General features: G+C 40.2%; 1 protein-coding gene across 1 annotated transcript in view; it reads left to right on the top strand.

Annotated features, from left to right (window-relative positions):
• Positions 1–20,318, top strand: part of TTC39C (tetratricopeptide repeat domain 39C) — a 103,857-nt gene that overhangs the window by 39,753 nt on the left and 43,786 nt on the right. Inside the window, exons 2-4 of the mRNA XM_030842558.3 lie at positions 9,001–9,049; positions 10,429–10,557; positions 12,832–12,946. Of these exons, the coding sequence (XP_030698418.1) occupies positions 9,001–9,049; positions 10,429–10,557; positions 12,832–12,946 (293 nt within the window). The remainder of the gene's footprint in view (positions 1–9,000; positions 9,050–10,428; positions 10,558–12,831; positions 12,947–20,318) is intronic.

Genomic DNA, 20,318 nt, shown 5'->3' with positions numbered 1-20,318 from the left:
GCATGTGGGATCCTCCCGGACCAGGGCATGAACCCGTGACCCCTGCATTGGCAGGCGGACTCTCAACCACTGCGCCACCAGGGAAGCCCTCCATCTGGTTTTGTTAATGAGTCATTTTTTCTATTGTAGACTGCTTTCCATTTTCAAAAAATTTTCAATTGTAAAATATACATAACAAAGTTTACTATCTTAACCATTGTTAGGAGTACAGTTGAGTGTGTAGTACCTTCACAGTTGGTGTGCATTCCATAACTCTTTTCAGCTTGCAGAACTGAAACTTTATATCCCTTAAACAACAGCTCATTCTCTCCTCCCCTGCAGGCCCTGGCAGCCATGCTACTTCCTATCTCTAAATTCGATTGCTCTAGGTACCTCATGTGGAATCATACAATACTTTTCTTTTTGTAACTGGCTTATTTCACTTAGCATAATGTCCTTCCTCAAGGTTCACTCATGTTGCAGCATGTGTCAGAATTCCCTTCCTTTTTAAGGCCGGATAATATTTCATTGTATATATACACCACGTTTTGTTTATCCGTTTATCCATCGATGGACACTCGGGTTGCTTCCACCTTTTGGTTATTATGAATAATGCTGCTAGAATATGGGTGTACAAAAATCTGTTTGAGTTCCTGGTTTCAGTTCTTTTGGGTATATACCCATAAGTGGAATTACTGGGTCATATGGTAATCCTACTTCTCATTTTTTTGTGGAGCCATTATACTGATTTCCATAGTGGCTACATCATTTTACATTCCCACCAACAGTGCACAGTGATTCTGATTTCTCCATATCCTTGCCAACACTTGTGTATTTTCTGCTATTTTGATAGTATCCATTCTAATGGGTGTGATGTGGCATCTCGTGGCTTTGATTGGCATTTCCCTAATGATTAGTGATGTTAAGCATCTTTTCATGTGCTTACTGGCTCTTGTGTGTCATCTTTGGAGAAATATCTGTTCATGTCCTTTACCCACTTTTTAATCAGGTTGTTTGCTTTTTTTGTTGACTTGCAGGAGTTCTTTATATAATCTGGGCATTAACTCTTTTTTTCAGGTGTGATTTGCAAATATTTTCTGCCATTCCATAGGTTGCCTTTTCACTTTGTTGATTATATCTCTTGCACAGGAATGTTTTATTTTAAACATTTAGGTAGTCCAACTTACCTATTTTTACTTTTGTTGCCTGTGCTTTGGTGTCATAGCAAAGAAATCATTGCCAAATCCAATGTCATGAAGCTTTTCCTCTATGTAGACAGTTGGTTTTTTAAACCCAGGTTTTCCTTATTCCGGATAATGGTGCAGTGAATGGCTTCATGGACTTAGCTTTTTTCTTCTGTTGACATTATTTTACTTTATTTTTAGAAAGAAAAGTGAAATACTGGATCATTTTAGTCTCTTTAAAGCCCATTTTTGGAAGTATTAGGCAGAGCAGAGGATATCACTTGTCCTGTTAGCAAAAGTTGTTTCTGAAGGAATGGTGTGAGGCTTCTGGAGAAGCATTTAATGATGCCTCGATCGGTGATTGTACGAAGTTGACCCCCGTGATCCTCTGGGACCGTGATTTTTAAAACAGCATGGGTCACAGAAAGGGCACAGGCCTTTTAAGAGCAGTCAGGGTAGGGAGTGTGAATTTAGGTGACTGTTTCTTCAGTCCTCAGCTTCGAGATCTCAGGGCTGCAATGAGATGAGGTGACTACCATGGACTGATTAGGGTCACATGGCCCTGGATTTCCTTGGTAATATACATGTCCAGCCTCCCCACACATTTGAAGGGGAGAAAAGTCAACATTATATGAATATAGAACATTTTCAGAAAAATGGAAAATGCCACTCTGTTTGGGGGATAAAATTACATTTGAAGAAACATGTTTGGTTAGGGACTGTCTTCTTGTAATTATGCCCATTTATTTAATGGAAAACTATTCCTTTGAGAATCAAATGTGTACATTTCCTCCCACAGTATTTTAAGAAACAAAATCTTCATCAGTCCAATTTTTAATCTGCTGGAGAAGCTTTGTTTTTTAAAATTTCCATGGCGATGTTCATAAATTGAGAAAAAGACCATCCATTGCTTCTTTGTATTTTCAAATTTTCCTACCTTTGGGACAGTTTTCATACAGAGAGAAAATTTTAAGCCATTTCATTACTGGTGTTTCATTTTCAAAAAGCAGACTATGGCAGTGACCATTAGAGTCCTTCTCATCAAGGGATTTTAAAAGACATCATCTTTGGGGAGCATTTTTTTTTTTTTTTTTTTTTTTACGGCATGCGGGCCTCTCACTGTTGTGGCCTCTCCCGTTGCGGAGCACAGGCTCCGGACGCGCAGGCTCAGCGGCCATGGCTCACGGGCCCAGCCGCTCCACGGCATGTGGGATCTTCCCGGACCGGGGCACGAACCCGTGTCCCCTGCATCGGCAGACGGACTCTCAACCACTGCGCCACCAGGGAAGCCCTCTGGTCACTTTTAATTCTCCTATCTCAAATTGTTATTATTTATTATTATTTTTTTTTATTTTTATTTTTTTTTGCGGTACGCGGGCCTCTCACTGTTGTGGCCTCTCCCCTTGCGGAGCACAGGCTCCGGACGCGCAGGCTCAGCGGCCATGGCTCACGGGCCCAGCCACAATGTGGCATGTGGGATCTTCCCGGACCGGGCATGAACCTGTGTCCCCTGCATCAGCAGGTGGACTCTCAACCACTGCACCACCAGGGAAGCCCTCAAATTATTTTTGAAACAGATCTCAGTCATCATTTTATTTGTAAATGCTATCATATACACCTCTAAAAAAAATAGTCCTTAAAATGTAGTATAATACCGCTTCTGTACCTAAACAATTAATATTAATTCACTAATATAATCAAATACCCATCAGTGATCATTTATCTGATTTAATTTTTCTTTTTAATTTTTTCTTTTTCATAAGGAAAAACTTTCTGTATAAGACTGTATACATATGTAAATATCACAGTTTAACTACTTACAACCAGATAAAGGATATTTCCAACATTCCAGCATCCTTCCTTGGGCTCCCAGTATCCCCCCAATGGTACCAGTGTTCTGAACTCTGTCATCATTAGTGATCAGAATAGTGGTTTTGAGCTTCATATAAATGGAATCATTCAGTATAACTCTTTTGTATCTGGCTTCCTTCACTCAACATTACGTCTATGAGATTAATTCATGCTTTTGCATTTAGCAGTAGTTCTTTTTCATAGCTATGAACTATTTCACTGAGTGAATATGCTGCAATTATTTGATCTGTTCTACTGTTGATGGACATTGGAATTGTTTCCAGTTAGAGGCTACTAAGGATAAGACTATTAAAAACCATGCATGTCTTTTAGGGGCATAATAATTCAATTCTGTTGTACATATTTACTTAGGAGTGAAGTTACTAAATCGTCGATTGGCATGTGCTCAGTAGATCGGGCACGTGGATGAGTTTTAGTAGAGCAGGTGCACAGCTTTAGTAGATTCTGCTAAGCAGCGTTTGAGACTCAGTTACTCCACAGCCTCGTTACCACTTGGTATTATGAATCCTTGTAACTGTGGCCAGTCTGAGAAGCATATAGTGGTGCCTCATTTTGGTTTTAGTTTGTATTTCCCTGATAATGAGTGCTTTTCAGTACTTCTTAATATGCTTATTAACTTTTGGATGTCCTCTCTTGTTAAGTGCCTATTAAGACTTTTGTCCTTTTTTTTTTTTTTTTACTGGGTTGCCAGTCATTTTGTACCGATTCATGGGTGTTCTTTATGTATTCTCAAGATGAGCTCTTTGTTTGATATGTGTATTTGCCTTTTTCAGTCTCTTATGAGTGACCAGGAATGCTTAATTTTAATTAAGTTTTGATATTGGGTAATGTAGGCCTCCAGCTTTGTTGGTCTTCTTTAAATTTGATTTGGCCATTCTAAGTATTTTGCTTTTCCATGTAGATTTTAGAATCAACCTGTCAACACACACACACACACACACACACACACACACACACACACACACACACACAGGGATTTTGCTTGAGATTGCATTGGAGCTACAGTGCAGTTTAAAGAGAAGATAATATCTCAGCAGTAATGAGTCTTCCAATCCATAAGAATTGTATATCTCGTTATTTAGGTTACTGGTTCACAACCAGGGTTGATTTTGCCCCAGTAGGACATTTGGCAGTGTCTAGAGACATTTTGGTTGTCACACCTTGCCGGGGGTGGGGTGGGCGGAGGCAGTGGCTTGTGCTCCTGTCATCATGCAGGTAGAGGACAGAGATGCTACTCAACATCCTACAGTGCACAGTGCAGCCCACCCCCACACCCAGCAAAATTATCTGGCCCCAAATATTAAGAATGCCACTGTTGCAAAATGCTGATTTAGAGTTTTCATTTTCCTTAGTAATGTCTTGAGTTTTCAGTGAAGCAGTGTTGCACATTTTTGTGAGTTATCCTTAGCTATTAATATTTTCATGCTATTGTGAATGATAAGTTTTAAAGTTTCACTTTCTAATTGTTGCTAGTGTATATATGTGTTTATGTATATGTGTGTAGTTACCTGTAGGATGTTTGTTGTTTTATGTCTCTTATGTCCCAGTTGTTTTATATATATTTTACAAGCTCCCTTTCAGTCTCTTTTGACCCTTACATTTTTTTATTGTTGTTGAAGAAACTAGCATCTTTGTCCTGTAGAATCTCCCACAGCTTGGATTTTGCTGATGGTGTGAGTTTAATATTGTCCCCTGTCTTTATGATCACTGTCTGTATCCATTAATTGATTAGGAGCAGCTACAAAACAAGATACTCTGATTCTGTCATTTGCTTTTCATTTATTAGCCCAGGACATTTCTGTAAAGAGACCCACCCCACATCTGATTGGTTACTCTGAGTTTATAGAGAAAAGGTGTGGTAAATGCTATTCTTTCCCCCTTTTTTAACAGTTTTCAAAATAATGAATTGGTTCTCTAGGATCCTCCATAGGCAACCAGTGAGTTGTTGAGTTGTTTTTTAACTAAAAAGTATCGTTATGAATTTAGTTTTAAATTATTTGATATTTCAAGCCATTGCTGTTTTTACCTCATTGGTGGTCAAATTGTTACATCTTTGGCTTGAACCTCTTCAAGAGCCTAATGTAGTTTTTAAACTTCCTTGCTTTCTGTTATAACACAATATTCAAGGCTGTTGAACATTTCTTGCCCCTGAGCTTGAATTAGCCATCTCTTTGTGGATCTTTGACTTAATGTATTTAGAGAGGGTGCCGGACCATGCTGAATACTACTGGGTGGTCATTGTTTCTAGGCTTTGAATTAACTTTATCCTTTCTCCTGTGCACAAAATCCTTGGTTTCAAAAAACACCAACGTGGGCTTCCCTGGTGGCGCAGTGGTTGAGAGTCTGCCTGCCGATGCAGGGGACACGGGTTCGTGCCCCGGTCCAGGAAGATCCCACATGGCGTGGAGCGGCTGGGCCCGTGAGCCATGGCCGCTGAGCCTGTGCGTCCGGAGCCTGTGCTCCGCAACGGGAGGGGCCACAGTGGTGGGAGGCCCGCGTACCGCAAAAAAACAAAAACAAAACAAAAAAACCCCACCAACGTAATTAGGCATTGTTTTATCACAAACTACATACCCAACAGCTGTAGAATAATGGTACCAACTTGACTGGTAAAAATATGATTACTGAAAACAAAAATTTTTTTTGCAATCTTTTGGGGTCTTTTTAAGGGTATTTCATAATAGGGATGTGCTGTCAGATTACTGTACTTTAAAGTCGTTTGGAATACTTCTACCCTGTGTGGTTACTTTACCAATTGGGTTGGCATTTAGGTACATGTAATTCACTTTACATTTGAATGTTTAGGGATCGCATTATTAAAATTTGATATTATGACATACAATATTTACATGGTTCCAAAGTCAGATTTACAAAACAAGAGGTATATACAAAGAAGGTTCGTTTCTATCCTTGTTTCTTCTTCCCTATCGCTCCCTCACTTTGTAGGTATCCGTTAAAAAACATGTTTATGGGTTAACTTACCATTATTTTTTTTTCGATATCGCATGTATGTATATGGATTTAGATCCTCCCTTCTTCTAAATAAGTGAGGTTTTCACGATGTGGTCTATTTCACTTGCCCCCCACCTCCTTTATGTAACTTCTTGTATTTAGAAAGGTTTGTCTTTTGGTTCTAATGCTTACCTTTATACTCAACCTTTACCTGATACCTCGCTCCCCGCCTCCACCCTTGTGCTGGTCATTGGTTCCCAGTGTGAGCCTCTTCCTTCTCCGCCGTCTGCATCGGTGTTGAAGTAATGATCTCCCCAGCATCAGTGTTGAAGTAATGATCCTTGTACTCTTTGGAAACATTCCCAAATCTCCAAATTGAATATGTTTTATGTGGAAACACGTGTGTGGGCTGCAATTGATTTAGAGGAGGTGAGTTAATGTAGGATCACCTGGGTCATGTTGAGTTAAAAAAAATAAAATCAGGTGAAGGAAACAAGTGAACCTTGTTAGATGAAGCTCTTACAGCACCAGGTAACATGCAGCACGAGGATTCCTGCTTCCCTGTCAGTTCATTATCGAGTGGCTAATGCACCCAGGTGCCCTGGGGTTTATGGAGACAGTACCTCAAGGAGGGAAAAATGTTTCTCTTGGGCTGATTTGTCACTTAAATGAGAAGATAGTATGTGAAGTACTAAGGGCTAGGCGGGGGCACCATGAATCGTTAATAGCCTGGGCTCTCAGAAACCTAATTTTAGTCCAGAACAAGAAGCAAATGTAGCAACACTAGGCCCTCGATTCAGCATCTTTTCATTTCTCAGATGGCTAATGGCTAAGGTGTAAGCGCGGAGCGGGCAAAGACGGGGAAGCTGGGCTGATCAGCTCTTGATTGAAACGTTCCTGAAAGGCGGAGCTCTTTCATTCCTTCACTGATTCATGTTTGTTGGATGCCTGCTGTGTGTAAGGAATAATGGTGAGGGAGAAGAGGCAGAAAAGAGCATTCTAGAGGGGACCTTCATACACAACCCAGGTTATAATGTAGCGGGTAGAAGCCTGTAATGGCACGTCCGGGGAGAGCCCTGGAGTGGAGAACTGACGTCTGATCAGGTGCAGAGTTGGGAGGATGGAGCCTGGGCTGCGTGCTTGCGGAGGTGCTGTTGGAGCTGGTTCACGGGTGTGAGTGCTGGTGTGGGATTCTTCACCCGTCACGACACCTTCCTAATTCTTGGAGGTTTAATATGCAGTGGGGGTAAACAAGCTCTTCTTCACTGTAGAATTTGAGTAGGTCCCAAGCAGATGGAAAAAAATTGCAGCAGAGGGTTAACATTCCAAATCATTTTAGTTCCTGATCCCCGCCCCTGCCCCCAACATAACCCCCACCATCCAAGAGGAAAACGGATGTGCATCCCACTTGACCCTGCAGTGCTACCTCTAGCAGCTTATCCCAAAAATACATTTGGACTCCTTGCAAATTACATGTACAAAGATGTTCATCTGAGCGTGCGGTATATGTGTGTACGTACGTATGCATATATCCATCTAAATGTACACTCTCTTCTTCCCATACACACCTCCACCAAATACACACATGGTCACCTTGGACTTAAACTAAATTTCCAGTAGGGGATTGACTAAATACATTGTTCTTGGCTTTTTTTAAAATAATGACCATATATTACTTACATAATAACAAAAGCAGTACAATTATTTTTAAGAAGGCAGGTACAACTTGCTTTCCCTTTTAATGCCATCTACAGAGACTTGGATTTTTGTACTGGTTGTGAATTTGAAGCAGAATGTTTGTATTTTTATATTCTTTGAATTAGTATTACTTTGACTTGGCTTCATATTTTTGGTTTAGATATAAAATTGGATAATGATTGTGTATTACAACAGGGTGATGACTGACTCCAGGGAGGTATTCTTAAAGTTCTTTGGATGGGATAAATGAGTTTGCCAGGTCTGGCTTAGTGGTAAAACCCTTTGATCTACTCTGAAAATAATACTTAGTTTATGTGTGGAAAGTTTTGAACATGTTTTGCATTTAAAAAATGAATATTAATATCATGATGTCACTTGTATGTGGAATCTAAAAAACGATACAAATGAACTTATTTGCAAAAGAGAAATAGACTCACAGACATAGAAAACAAATTTATGGCTACCAAATGGGGAAGGGGGGGGATAAATCAGGAATTTGGGATTAACAGATACATACTACTACATATAAAATAGATAGTAACAAGGACTTGTATAGCACAGGGAACTATATTCAAAAAAAATTGTAGCAGAGGGTTAACATTCCAAATCATTTGAGTTCCTGATCCCCGCCCTTGCCCCCAACATAACCCCCACCGTCCAAGAGGAAAACGGATGTGCATCCCACTTGACCCTGCAGTGTTACGTCTAGCACTACCTCTAGCATCTACAAGATATATTCAATATCTTGTAATAACCTATACTGGAAAACAGTCTGAAAAAGAATATACATAGAAGTGAATCACTTTGCTGTACACCTGAAACATTGTAAATCAACTATACTTCAATTTTTAAAATTTATAAAAATTAAACAAAAAATGAATATTAGACTTCCCTGGTGGTCCAGTCGTTAAGACTCTGCACTTCCACTGCCCGGGCTGTGGGTTCAATCCCTGGTCGGGGAACTAAGATCCCACATGTGGCGTGCACAAAAAAATAAATAAAAATTAAAAGAATATTAATCATCTTCCTTTAGCCACGTGTTTTCAGATGTTGGATTGGTTTACTAAAGCAATGTCAATTATAATGTGACTTTCTTGTTCTCCTTGCTTTGAAGAATCAGGTGTCGGGGGAGGTTCTATCCTGGTGGACAGACCTGTGAACTTCTTGCCTGTTTTACTTTTTTCTTAGGGTAATTTAATTGGCTTGAAGACCTTAACAACTTCTGTCCAATTATTGGGAATATATAGTGATCCCGATATGTCAAATGCTTTTAAAATAAAATTTCACAATAAAAATTATTTTGTTTTCTTAACAGAAATCGTAGCCCATTAATGAGTTTTGGAGCCAGCTTTGTCAGTTTTTTGGTAAGTTTATGTGGGAAGAGGTTTTGGTGGGAGGGAAACAAATACATAATGTATGTCTTTTAGTGGTTACCTGCTGTAGAGATACACTATTGTAGAAGATCTTTTACAGTTTAAAACTGGAATAAAATTTTTGCCTATTAACCAACACTTATGAGATACCCTTCCCTAATTTTAAAGATTAAATGCTTATATCTTCTAGAGCATTATATTTTTTCCAACCAAAATCCTTTTTAAAATAAAAATATAATTGAAAGACCTTTCCAAAAATTAAAAATGCATTAGAGTTGAAAAGAAAAAAAAAGTCAGACTTTGGATAATAAAGGTTTGCTTTAAAATTATTGAATAAATGTGGATCAGAAGACAGGTTAAATTAGCAGATTTAAAGTTTATTGGTTACTTTTGCATTTTTGAATATTAATATTTAGGAATTGAGAGAATAGGTTGCAGTTAGGTTTTAAAATAAATTGGGCAATGTAGAAAATTGGATGCCTTTAATTAGGTCCTTCCAAGAACCTGGTGTCCTGTCTCTGCCCTTGTAGCCTGTTCATCTCAGAAACCTCAGTTCTTCTGGGAGAAAGTAGCAGATTTTCATCAGAGAAGGGATGATTTTTTTTTAAACATCTTTATTGGAGTATAATTGCTTTATAATGGTGTGTTAGTTTCTGCTGTATAACGAAGTGAATCAGCTATACGTATACATATATCCCCATATCCCCTCCCTCTTGTGCCTCCCTCCCACCCTCCCTATCCCTCCCCTCTTGGTGGTCACAAAGCACGGGATCATTTCTACCAGTCAAATGTGACCTGAAAAAATCTACCAGGATCAGGTGCTTGGAAACAAGCTGTCAGTGGAATTTTTCACTGGGGACAATAAAAAATGAGTTCCTTAAAAGTGAGCCCATTGGAACTGCTGTCCCTGAAAAGATTGATAATTGATAATTTTCAAAGTAGTACCTACTAGCTGATGTTTCATTAGCGTTTTGTGCTGTCCTTGATGAACCCAGGGATCCATGCGTGGGTAGAAAGTGCTTTCAGTGAGGCTCTGTTCTAAAAACTGAATTAAGTGGACCAGTCAGAAATCGTATAATTTTTTTGTTACTGTGTTTAATAACAAAAAAAAATGTAGAACAGTGATTGCAAGGACATTTGTTACCATACATTTTTTCATGCTGGTGTAATAGAGGTATGTTCTTATTTCATATTGAGATTATAGTTTGTTTTTTTTTAATGAATAGGGTATGCTGTAACATTCTGATTCTTTTACTGTCAATAAATCATTTAGATGGTTTTCCCCCCTAGTTTAGAGTTGTGTTGTAATAAATTGGCCTAAATTTTCAGACACTTACTGATTCATTCTTTCCTTATTTCTTTCTTGGAAGAATGCCATGATGACATTTGAGGAAGAAAAAATGCAGTTGGCATGTGATGACTTAAAAACCACAGAAAAGCTGTGTGAAAGTGAAGAGGTTGGAGTCATTGAAACAATCAAGAATAAAATTAAGAAGAATGTAAGTACTATGTCTTTAAGTTATGAACTATGTGCTGCTTACTTAGAACATTGTTTATTTACTCGGTTTTTGATGTTTAGAACATGGCTAAAGCACTAAATGTTTCTTACAGCTTTTGATTATGTAAAGCGTGTTTCTTAAAGCAATAGAACCCCCTTTCATCATTAGAGCTTTTCAGTGCATATTCTTTTGGTATCTTAAAATTATCTTCTTCCACAGTGGACCATGCTGCAAGGGCTTTTGTAGGTTTTCATGTATGTATTTCAGATATGTTGCATTGGCATAATTCAGGAATTTAGCTGTTACCTCCTTTTAAAGCCCAGGGCTCCCCAGCCTTTGGTTATAAATAAAGTCACAATGATATCATAATCCACTTTTCCTGATTTTTCTTTCACCTTTCAGTGCAAAAGTTCTAGACTTTGAGAGGCATCCTCCTACCTCTGATGTTTCTGGAGCACCCAGGGGAGTCACATGTGTCACTTGTTTAGTTGACAAACCAGTCTGTCGGTTACAGTCAGGAAAAGTCACCTGTCATTTCTGCTCCTTTATGTCACTCCAGGTGGTTTCACCTCTGCTCTTGCTTATGGTGTCAGCCATGTGGAAGCCACTGATGGGCCCAGAGTACTGTCTCCTGACACTCCAGAAGAGCCACAGTTCTCCTTGATTTCTCGTTTCTCCAAACTGTACATCAGTCAGTGACCAAGTCCCGTTGACTCTTTGTTAAATACGTCCTGAATTCATCTACTTTCCCTGCCAATGCACTGGGCCAGCCACTATCTCCACTTGCCTAAGACAAACCCTCACTGGCGTTTCTGCCTCCAGTCTCACTGTTCTGTAATTCTTCTCCAAAATACAGTCACTATGATGCGAATTATACATCGCTGATTTCATTTTCAGTGTCCCCGCCCCCTACCACTGCCATTGCACTAAAATCCAAACTCCTTAATGTAGCTGACTTGTCACTGACTTCTCCTCTACCTGGAACATTCGTCTGCCTCTTGACCTGGTTCATATCCATTCTTTAGTTCCTCCTAGATGTCATTTTCTCCAGAGACTCTTGTCTGAGCCCCCAAGCCTATTAGTATGTCTCCTACAGGTTCCCATAGTTCCTTGTACTTCATCCTTCAGAGAATTTACTGCATTACATGGATGTCAGTGTTCCCTCATTAGACTGTAAGCTAATTTACATGTCTGTGCTCAGTATCTAGTACCAGGCCCAGCACATATGTTAGTAATCAACATTTGTAATGGGTCCTTGCAATTTAAAAAGCATTTTCACATACAGTATCTCATTAGCCCTTCCAACAGCCTTGCAGAGTAGATGTTCTTACAAGCAGAGAAAACAGAAGCATCAATAGATTGACATTTGCTTAAGCAAACAGGGTAATGGGTGCTGGAACTAGATGAGGAACAACAGTGACCATGGTGAATTCTGCTAATCTAGAAAAAAGAGAAGCCAGCCATTTTGTCATGTACACTATGTATACTTTTGTCATATTTGGAAAAATCCTGTCATTTCTTATATCACTGTGAAAGCATATGAAAACTAACCTATTTTGTTCAAGTTTAAGAACGCACTGTTACATTTCAGAGCGAATTTTCTTCGTTTAACATTCTTTACGATGAAAACCAAAATCTTATTAAAAAGTAGGGTTTTTGGGTTTTACTTTTTCATATTTTATAGAGGTAGTCAACTTTAGAGATTATGACTTAAATTTCAAGTTCAATTTGTGACTCATTCAAAGATAATTTTTAATTCCAGGGTGTTTTCTCCTTAACTAACATGTAATCAGTTTGCAACCCTCACATCTCGGTTGTGTGCACCAAAGGAATGAATCCTAATACTATAGGTCCTTTCTGAAGGCAGATGGCTGCAAAGTGGCTTTTTGGGTTGTTTACCTGGGGCAATGTTTTGTACCTTCAGTGATTTTTTTATTTTGGATAAGTAAGAACTTACGTTGTTTTCAAAAAGGTAAAACTCCGAAGTTGTGTGTGGGCTTTCATGTTTCCCATGAACTCAGTGTCTGTAATTTAGAGTATGTGTCTTTGAGTTCCAAGCCTCTTCATCAATGTATTGTTAACAAAATAAAGCTGGACTTAATGGGGGAGGATAGAACTACCAGGCTCAGAGTGTAAATTTGGTCTTGGATTTCAGCAACTGCTGTTTCACACTCCCTGCGTGAAATTATTTTGCACAATAAAGTAATAGTTGTTTGGAAGGAATATTGTTCTTGGGTGTGATTTATTGGTGTGTACTTTCTTCCCACCCAACAGGTTGATGTCCGAAAATCCACCCCCTCTATGGTTGACCGGCTTCAGAGGCAGATAATCATAGCTGACTGTCAAGTTTACTTGGCTGTGCTCTCGTTTGTAAAGCAAGAATTGTCAGGTATGCTGAAGCATTGTTTTTAATGGCTTTTGCTATCCAGTGGACACAATTGGTAATACCTTTTATTAATTAATTAATTTATTTATTAAGAATGCCTCATATTTCAGTCTTTGAAAACATGTAGCATCTCTTTGGGGCGTGATCCTGATTTATTACTTGAGAAATTAAAACCACAAGTGCTTAATGTGTGTTTAGTAGAGAAGTTTTAGTTCCAAAATCTGTTTCGTCCTCTTGTATCCAGATAGTCTGTCGTACTTAGAGATATTACCAGTGCCTTAGATTGATAGATTGATGGTTTTTTTTTTTTCTTGTGGGAATCAAGTTGTGATAATAACCCTTTAAAGTGAAATATAACCAGTTTAAGTTACTCAGAAAATTGTTATTGAAGGCCTGAGTGCGTACTAAAGACTTGCTAAGGTACTTGAATGACTTACATTTTAACAACCCTTAATGAGGAATATAAACTGATTTCTTACTTAGTTTGCCCAAGACAGATGTTTTCCAGGATTTTGTAGCTTTAATATCTTGAGTGGCATAGACTGGAATTGAGGCTCTCAGAGCTCGCTGTAAGGTTCACTTTGACACTAATTCTTCCTTTTATGTGGTTTTATGTCTCTGATGCTGATGGCAGAAACCTGCCTCTTTGGTAGATAGGATTTACTTGAAAGAGTGAAAATTCAAAAAGGAAATTGACTAAAATTCACACTGAGAAAAGCATTTTCTTCCAAACCTGAGATGAAAAAGGGTATGTTCCTGCTAAGTCATAACATACACTTTGCTTTCTGGATTACCGGCAGCCAATTTTCCTGTCCCTTTTTTTTCTTTCTTGTCTCTCTCTGTCTCCATCTCATACTTGAGGTTTCTTTGTTTCTTCTCTTTGGCTCAAGTCAGAAGTAGAATTAACTTTTATTGTGACCTCCAAAATGTGGACTTCCTAGTAATTATCTTCTCTTTTTTTTTTTTTGTAATTATCTTCTTTTAAAATGTGTTTTATGGTTGTACTATGGTCTTTTCCTTTTGATCCAATTTTTTTTTCTCTTTAAGTCTCATCTCAGGACTCTCCCAATAACTATCTTACTTGTATGGTTGAGGGCTCAAAGCTCATGTGAATTTTCTATAACACAGTGATTTAAATCCCCCATTTGGAGTGCCACACTCACGTATATGTAAAAGAGTAGCGGGAAGAGCTGGACCTCTTTGGTCAAGACAGGAGCTCTGGTGTTTTCTGTGATCTTGGACTACTTTTTCCTGAGGTTCAAGGACTTTTCTAAGGACCTATTAAGAAAATATCTGTGGAGAGAAAAGGATAAATCAAATGTAGTAAAATGTTTGGGGAATCAGGGTAAAGGATATCGGGGAAACTTTATATTAATCTGTCCTTCACATGTTCATTCATGGGTCCATTCAATAAATGATAGAGCATATACAGTGCTAAGCACTGTGTTCCATGAGCAAATCCAGGCCATGGTCCCTGCCCTCATGAAATTCAGAATCATCAGTTGGTACTATTTATTTTTAAAATTACTCTGATTGTAAAATTACTAAATATTGCTTTAGAAAATTCGGAAAATATAAAATAATGAAAAAGCAGGTCATTTCTAATCTCACTACTTGGAGAAAATCACTCTTTATTGCAATGTTCTGTTTTTATCTTTCTCTTTCTTTAAAAAATTGAATCTGTGGTGTTTTGTATCCTACTTTTCCCTTTTAGGTTATAATTCACATATTTTTCCTATAGCTCAGAGTTTCAAAATATAATTTTAAAAGCATTAATTTATCATGTGAATGTGCCATAATTTATTTAACCAATTTCTCTTGGACATTCATGTCCATGTTCTTTGCTTTGCTTTTTGTTGTTGTTTTAGTGAAGCTGAACTTAATTTTATATTTTACCCATAAACTGTATTTCCTTCACAAATTACCTTCGTGACCTTTTCCTGTTCTCCTAAAAAGTTGATATTAATCAGCTATTTAATCCTGTTTATCATAGATTTTTTTGTGTTTTGTTTACTTTAGTAATTTTTTTTTTTGCGGTACACGGGCCTCTCACTGCCGTGGCCTCTCCCGTCGCGGAGCACAGGCTCCTGACGCGCAGGCCCAGCGGCCATGGCTCACCGGCCCAGTCGCTCCGCGGCATGTGGGATCTTCCCGGCACGAACCCGTGTCCCCTGCGTCGGCAGCCGGACTCTCAACCACTGCGCCACCAGGGAAGCCCTACTTTAGTAATTTTTATTGGAGTATAGTTGCTTTACATATCATAGATTTTTAACAGCACTCTTGGTTCTTCCTGATGCCGTATAATTTATTGAATGTAATATTGATAGTGAAAGGAAATTTGACAGACATGAAAACCTCAGGTTCTAATAAACACATGTAATGGTCATTTGCTTTATGAACAGCTCAGTATTTGTCTCAAACAAACAGACATAACTAAAAATGTGCTTCATTTGCCTTTCAGAAACCCTCTAGGTTATAAAACTATGAAAAATTTACTCTTTGTTGGGATCCATTTCTTAAACTTTGTTGATGGATAATTGTTTTGGAACAACCCCTCCTTGGAGATGTTTGTTGTAGGTGGTCCTCCCCCACCCCTTGATCAGGTGGCCCAGAAGTGGGTGTGGGTACACACTCACCTGAGCTCCAGGTAAGAGTGAGTCTGTGTGAATTTGTTAGTCCTTCTGACTTTCGAAAGAGCGCCTGTATTTTGTGTCATATGAATTTCTTTATAGTGAATTATCCCATCCTCTCTGTCTATTTTCCTATACTATTTTTTTAAAGATTTATTTATTACTTATTTATTTTATTTATTTTTGGCTGCGTTGGGTCTTAGTTGCGGCACACGGGATCTTTTTGGTTGAGGCATGTGGAATCTTTCACTGTGACGCTTGGGCTCTTCGTTGTGATGCGTGGGCTTCTCTCTAGTTGTGGCGTGCGGGTTTTTTGTTCCTCTTCTCTAGTTGTGGTGTGCAGGCTCCAGGGTGGGTGGGCTCAGTAGTTGTGGCGCACAGGCTCTTGTTGAGGTGCGCGAGGTCAGTAGTTGGGGCCTGAGGTCTTAGTTGCCCCGCGGCATGTGGGATCTTAGTTCCCGGACCAGGGATCGAACCCGTGTCCCCTGCATTGGAAGGCAGGTTCTTTACCACTGGACCACCAGGGAAGTCCCTCCTGTACTACTTTTTAATTTACTCTATTATCCAAAGGCCTTTGTTGTTGTCGTTTGCAGTGAGCACATGTGAATTACTTTAGTAACAAGTATTTATTTTTAAACCGACTTGATGGCTTTTGGCACCTTGTTTGTTTCCTGTATTTCCTTTGGGCTTGAAGATCGGCCCCATGTCTTACTATTCTTGGCAATAAGGTAACGCTCAGTAAGTTTTCCTCAAATGAGATTGGGTTTTCCTTGTTTCACAGGTGAGGCCGTTGAGGCTGGATGATTTGTTTGAGGTTGAACAGGTTACACAGTGATGACAGAACCAGGACCTGAGCTGTGGACTTCTTATTTCATATCTGAATTCCTAGCACTCACAGTTTTCCCTTCACCTTCATTTGGTCACATGAACCACCAGCCTCCCAATGGCCCAGAAACCCGAGGCTCTCGGGGCCTTGTCCCTCAGCCCCCGTGCGCACGTGCGCCTTCCGTCCTATGGAATGAGCCCCCGGGAGAGTAGAACAGCCTCCTGTTGGCCCGGATGCTTTTCCAGACCACATTCTCTACGATGCCCCTGGAGCGCTCTTTCTAAACCTTGTTACACCTGTGCTTCAGACACTTAGCTGTTCTGCAACATCGCCTACAAGGAATAGTGCAGATTCCTTCCTCGGGTGGCATGGAAGAACCTGCCCCCTACCTCGCCGCCACCGCCTCTAGCTCGGCAGGGCTGACTGCGGGTCTCTGAGGCGCTGCCGCCTCGGGCCTTGGTGTGCGCTGCCCTCTCGGTTTGGAACCCCTTTTGTCTTTCTCTTGTGCCTCCCCAGGTGCAGCCTGGGTCTACTCCCTTCACGTTCTCCTTCCTCACTGACTTCATCATACGGCCTCTGTTACTCTGATTGGACCCCGTCCATAGCCAGTTAGAGCAGTCGTCACACAACTGTACACATCTGTATTTACATGTCTGCCCACAGTAACAGATGGGAAACTTCTTGAGGGCAGGGACTGTGTCTACCTGCTATCTTTTTATTTTTCTCCACATTTATTGAGCATCTACTATGTGTCAGATTCTGGAAGGTGATAGATGCTGATGGTCTAGAGATGAATGAGATGTAGCTCTTGCGCTGAGGCTACTGAGAGTTTAGTGGGGGAGAAAGAGGACTAAATAAGTTCTCATTCAGAGTGATACTTTCACCACTAGACATTAGACATGTAAGTTAGTCGGAGAGGTTGCACAAGGAATGAGCAATTCCTCAACTCTGCTGGGAAGGTCAAGGATCCCTAATCCTGAACCTGAGCAGGGTTATAGAGAATGGAAGTCCGTTGTCTTCTCTGTGTCCCTGTCACCTGATATGCTGCCTTTGCCTAACACATGGTGGGTATATAAATGTGAATTAAAGAGAGGGATGGAGGAAGGGTGATGTCGTTCAGGAATGAGATGCATGATACTGAGCCCTAGGAAGCCCCAAGAATAGTTGGGATTGGAGAAGGGAGTCTATCAGAAGTCTGTTGACTGGGGGTAAAAGTAATAATGAGGAGGTGGGCTGACTAGTGGAAACTAAATCATCTTTTTTTTTCCTTCCGAAGTCTGTTATGTGGGTCACAAGGAAGCCAAGGCTGAACTTCCCTTCCATTACAGGACTAACCAGCCTCATCCAGGACAAGCAAACAGACAGAATGCTATGGTAGGGCCTCTCACCAGACACAATCCCTACTAAAAAAAAAAAAAAAAAATTACAAAATTTATTCCAGGATCCATTTAGTGTAACTTGATATTTCCATTTTCCAGACAACTCTTGTCCTTTCTAGGGGAGGACTCCCACCCCCGTTATGGGGACAGGGTTTCCCATCTCTCCTGCATCTCTGGTTGGTTGAGGCTGCCCCTGACAGGGGAGGGCGGTCGGTCTGTGGTTTTCTGCTCTCTGTGCAGCCCTCCGGGGACGCAGGCACGATGGTTGAATGTTTTATGTCTGACGTTTCAGAGGAGCCTATGAGAGCCCGTGCAGATTGAGGGGCCCAGTGTTCAACTGTTTTCTCTGCTTGTTGGGCAGAGGCTGCTCCTGGCCGCGTTGCTGGGCATCAGCTGACTAAGCGTCCCTCCCGCTGGGGCCGCGGTGCTGTGGGCCCGGAGCGCAACTTCTCCACCCGGTCCTCACGCAGCCTCTGCTCCTCCTGTCGGAGTCTGGCTGAGCTCAGATGTTTCGGTCACCGCATTTGGGACATGGAGTCGGGCGAGTCCTGGGACCTGTTTCAGTGCAGAGTTGAACTTAAAAAGTGGTAAAAACAAAATCTGTTTCTCTCTAGGTCCTAACTTTGTACACATCTCAGTTTCTAATCTTCGATGAGTCAAAACTTTGAGTTCTATTTACCCGGCTCAAGTTCAGGACTTTAAAGCTTGTTACTGGAGACTTGAACATGTGCTTTTAAAATAAATGTTAACATCTAAGCTCTTATCTTAGGCAAGAAATTAAAGATGTTGAATTAATTTCATTTTTATTCTGTAAAAATGGGTTTTTACCATGTTGGTTTTCTTTTCCTTTTGTTAATTGAGTTGCTTCCATTGCTGCCACTCTTTTCTGTAACTCTTCACCTGAGATCTGGAGTACTACAGCTTGTTTCCCTAACACTAGTCCCTTTAACTCCAGTTTTAGGGAGCCCCTGCTTCTCCCGAGCAGGCGTCCTTCCCTTAGCTGGGTACCACTGCGTGCGTCATCCCTGCACCCATCCTTGGCCCAGCTTGTCCCCTGATTCACTCTGCCTCTGAACAGCTTTCCATCTGTCCCTTCATACTTACATTCCTGTTGCTCTCCCCTGGAATGCTGCATTTCCCTGAGTGCGTCCTCAATAAAGTGACAGCAGCCTGGAAAATACAGGATAAAATGGAGTTAATTTTTTCCCTCTAACTTTCCAGTTAGGCTTGGGGACAGGAGGGAGTAAAGTTTTCTACTGAAATCCTGCAGTACTTCTTTTGCACTTTTAAATTTATGTATGTGCTTATTACATAGAAAACAAGTGACTGTCAAAAAGGAAATAAAGAAAGGGCAATTCACTCATAATCTCAACATTGTTTTCGTTTTTCTATGTATGACCCAGTGGACCATATAAATAAACATATGCGTATATAGTCTTATGTTACACACATTTTTTTCACTTTTATTTTCTAATTTTATTGGGCATTTGGAGGGCTGAGATGTATGTCTTATAGTTCATTTGTGTCCCTCAGGTGCCAAGCACAGTCCTAGGCATGTGATAGGAACTTAGTAGCTCGTTGACATTTTTAGGGTTTTGCAATTTTACTTTTCCTCTTTTTATTTCATTTTTTATCTGTAGCCAATTATTATTTCTTTTCAGTTAGATTCAATTGCTTTTGTGTTCTCAGGACTATATATTTTAGTTTCCTTTTTCTTGGTCTTTTTCTGTTTTTCTATTCAATCTCTGGCTTTTTGGATCATAAGTGAGAGTCACCTTTCTTGTCTGTGGGTGTATTGGATTCACCTAAGCACTTTGCTAGCATACAAAGAAGTGTCAAGGTTAGGTTTTCTCAAACCTCTCTTTTTCCCACAATACTTCCATTTAGGAGGGAAAAAGTCACTGAGCCTCTTAAAGGCAGGATCTATGTCTTATTTCTCTTTGATTCTCCTAGAACAGTGCCTAAAAGTAATATTAGCACAGTAAATATTTTTGTTAAATTGAACTGAATAAAAATAAATTGTTTCAGATATGTATTACTTTTATAACAATAAATTATACACATAGTACCGCCCCCCCCCCCCCCCCGCCAGCAAAGCTTTTGTAGACTGGTTTATTTTACTTCTTCATCCTGTCATGTAGCAATCTTTGCAGTGCACTTAGACTACAGGACATTCATCACCCAGAACTTGTGGGATGGTTGTGTTTTGAATTGTGATCCCATAGGAGATACGGTCATCGTTTGCCAGAAAATTGATACTTTAATTAAGATAGTAGCTTGAGTTAATGGATCAGGGGTCCCCAAGACCAGTGATTAGGAGGACTCAGAAGATAGTCATACTCATGGCTATGATTTGTGGCAGTGAAAGGATACAAAGCAAAATTAGAAAAGGGAAGAGGCACAGGGACGAAGACCAGGAAAAGTCAGGCCCATGCTTCCCAGGGTCCTCTCCCAGAAGAGCCCCATAGGATGCGCACGATCCTCCTGGCAGTGAATTATGACGACACCTGTGAAATGTAACCAACTGGGGAAGCTGGTTA

Source organism: Globicephala melas, chromosome 13 (genome assembly GCF_963455315.2).
Source record: "Globicephala melas chromosome 13, mGloMel1.2, whole genome shotgun sequence".
Lineage (NCBI taxonomy): Eukaryota > Metazoa > Chordata > Mammalia > Artiodactyla > Delphinidae > Globicephala > Globicephala melas.
The sequence above is the reverse complement of the archived record's forward strand: the minus strand, read 5'-3'. Positions and strand labels throughout refer to the sequence as shown.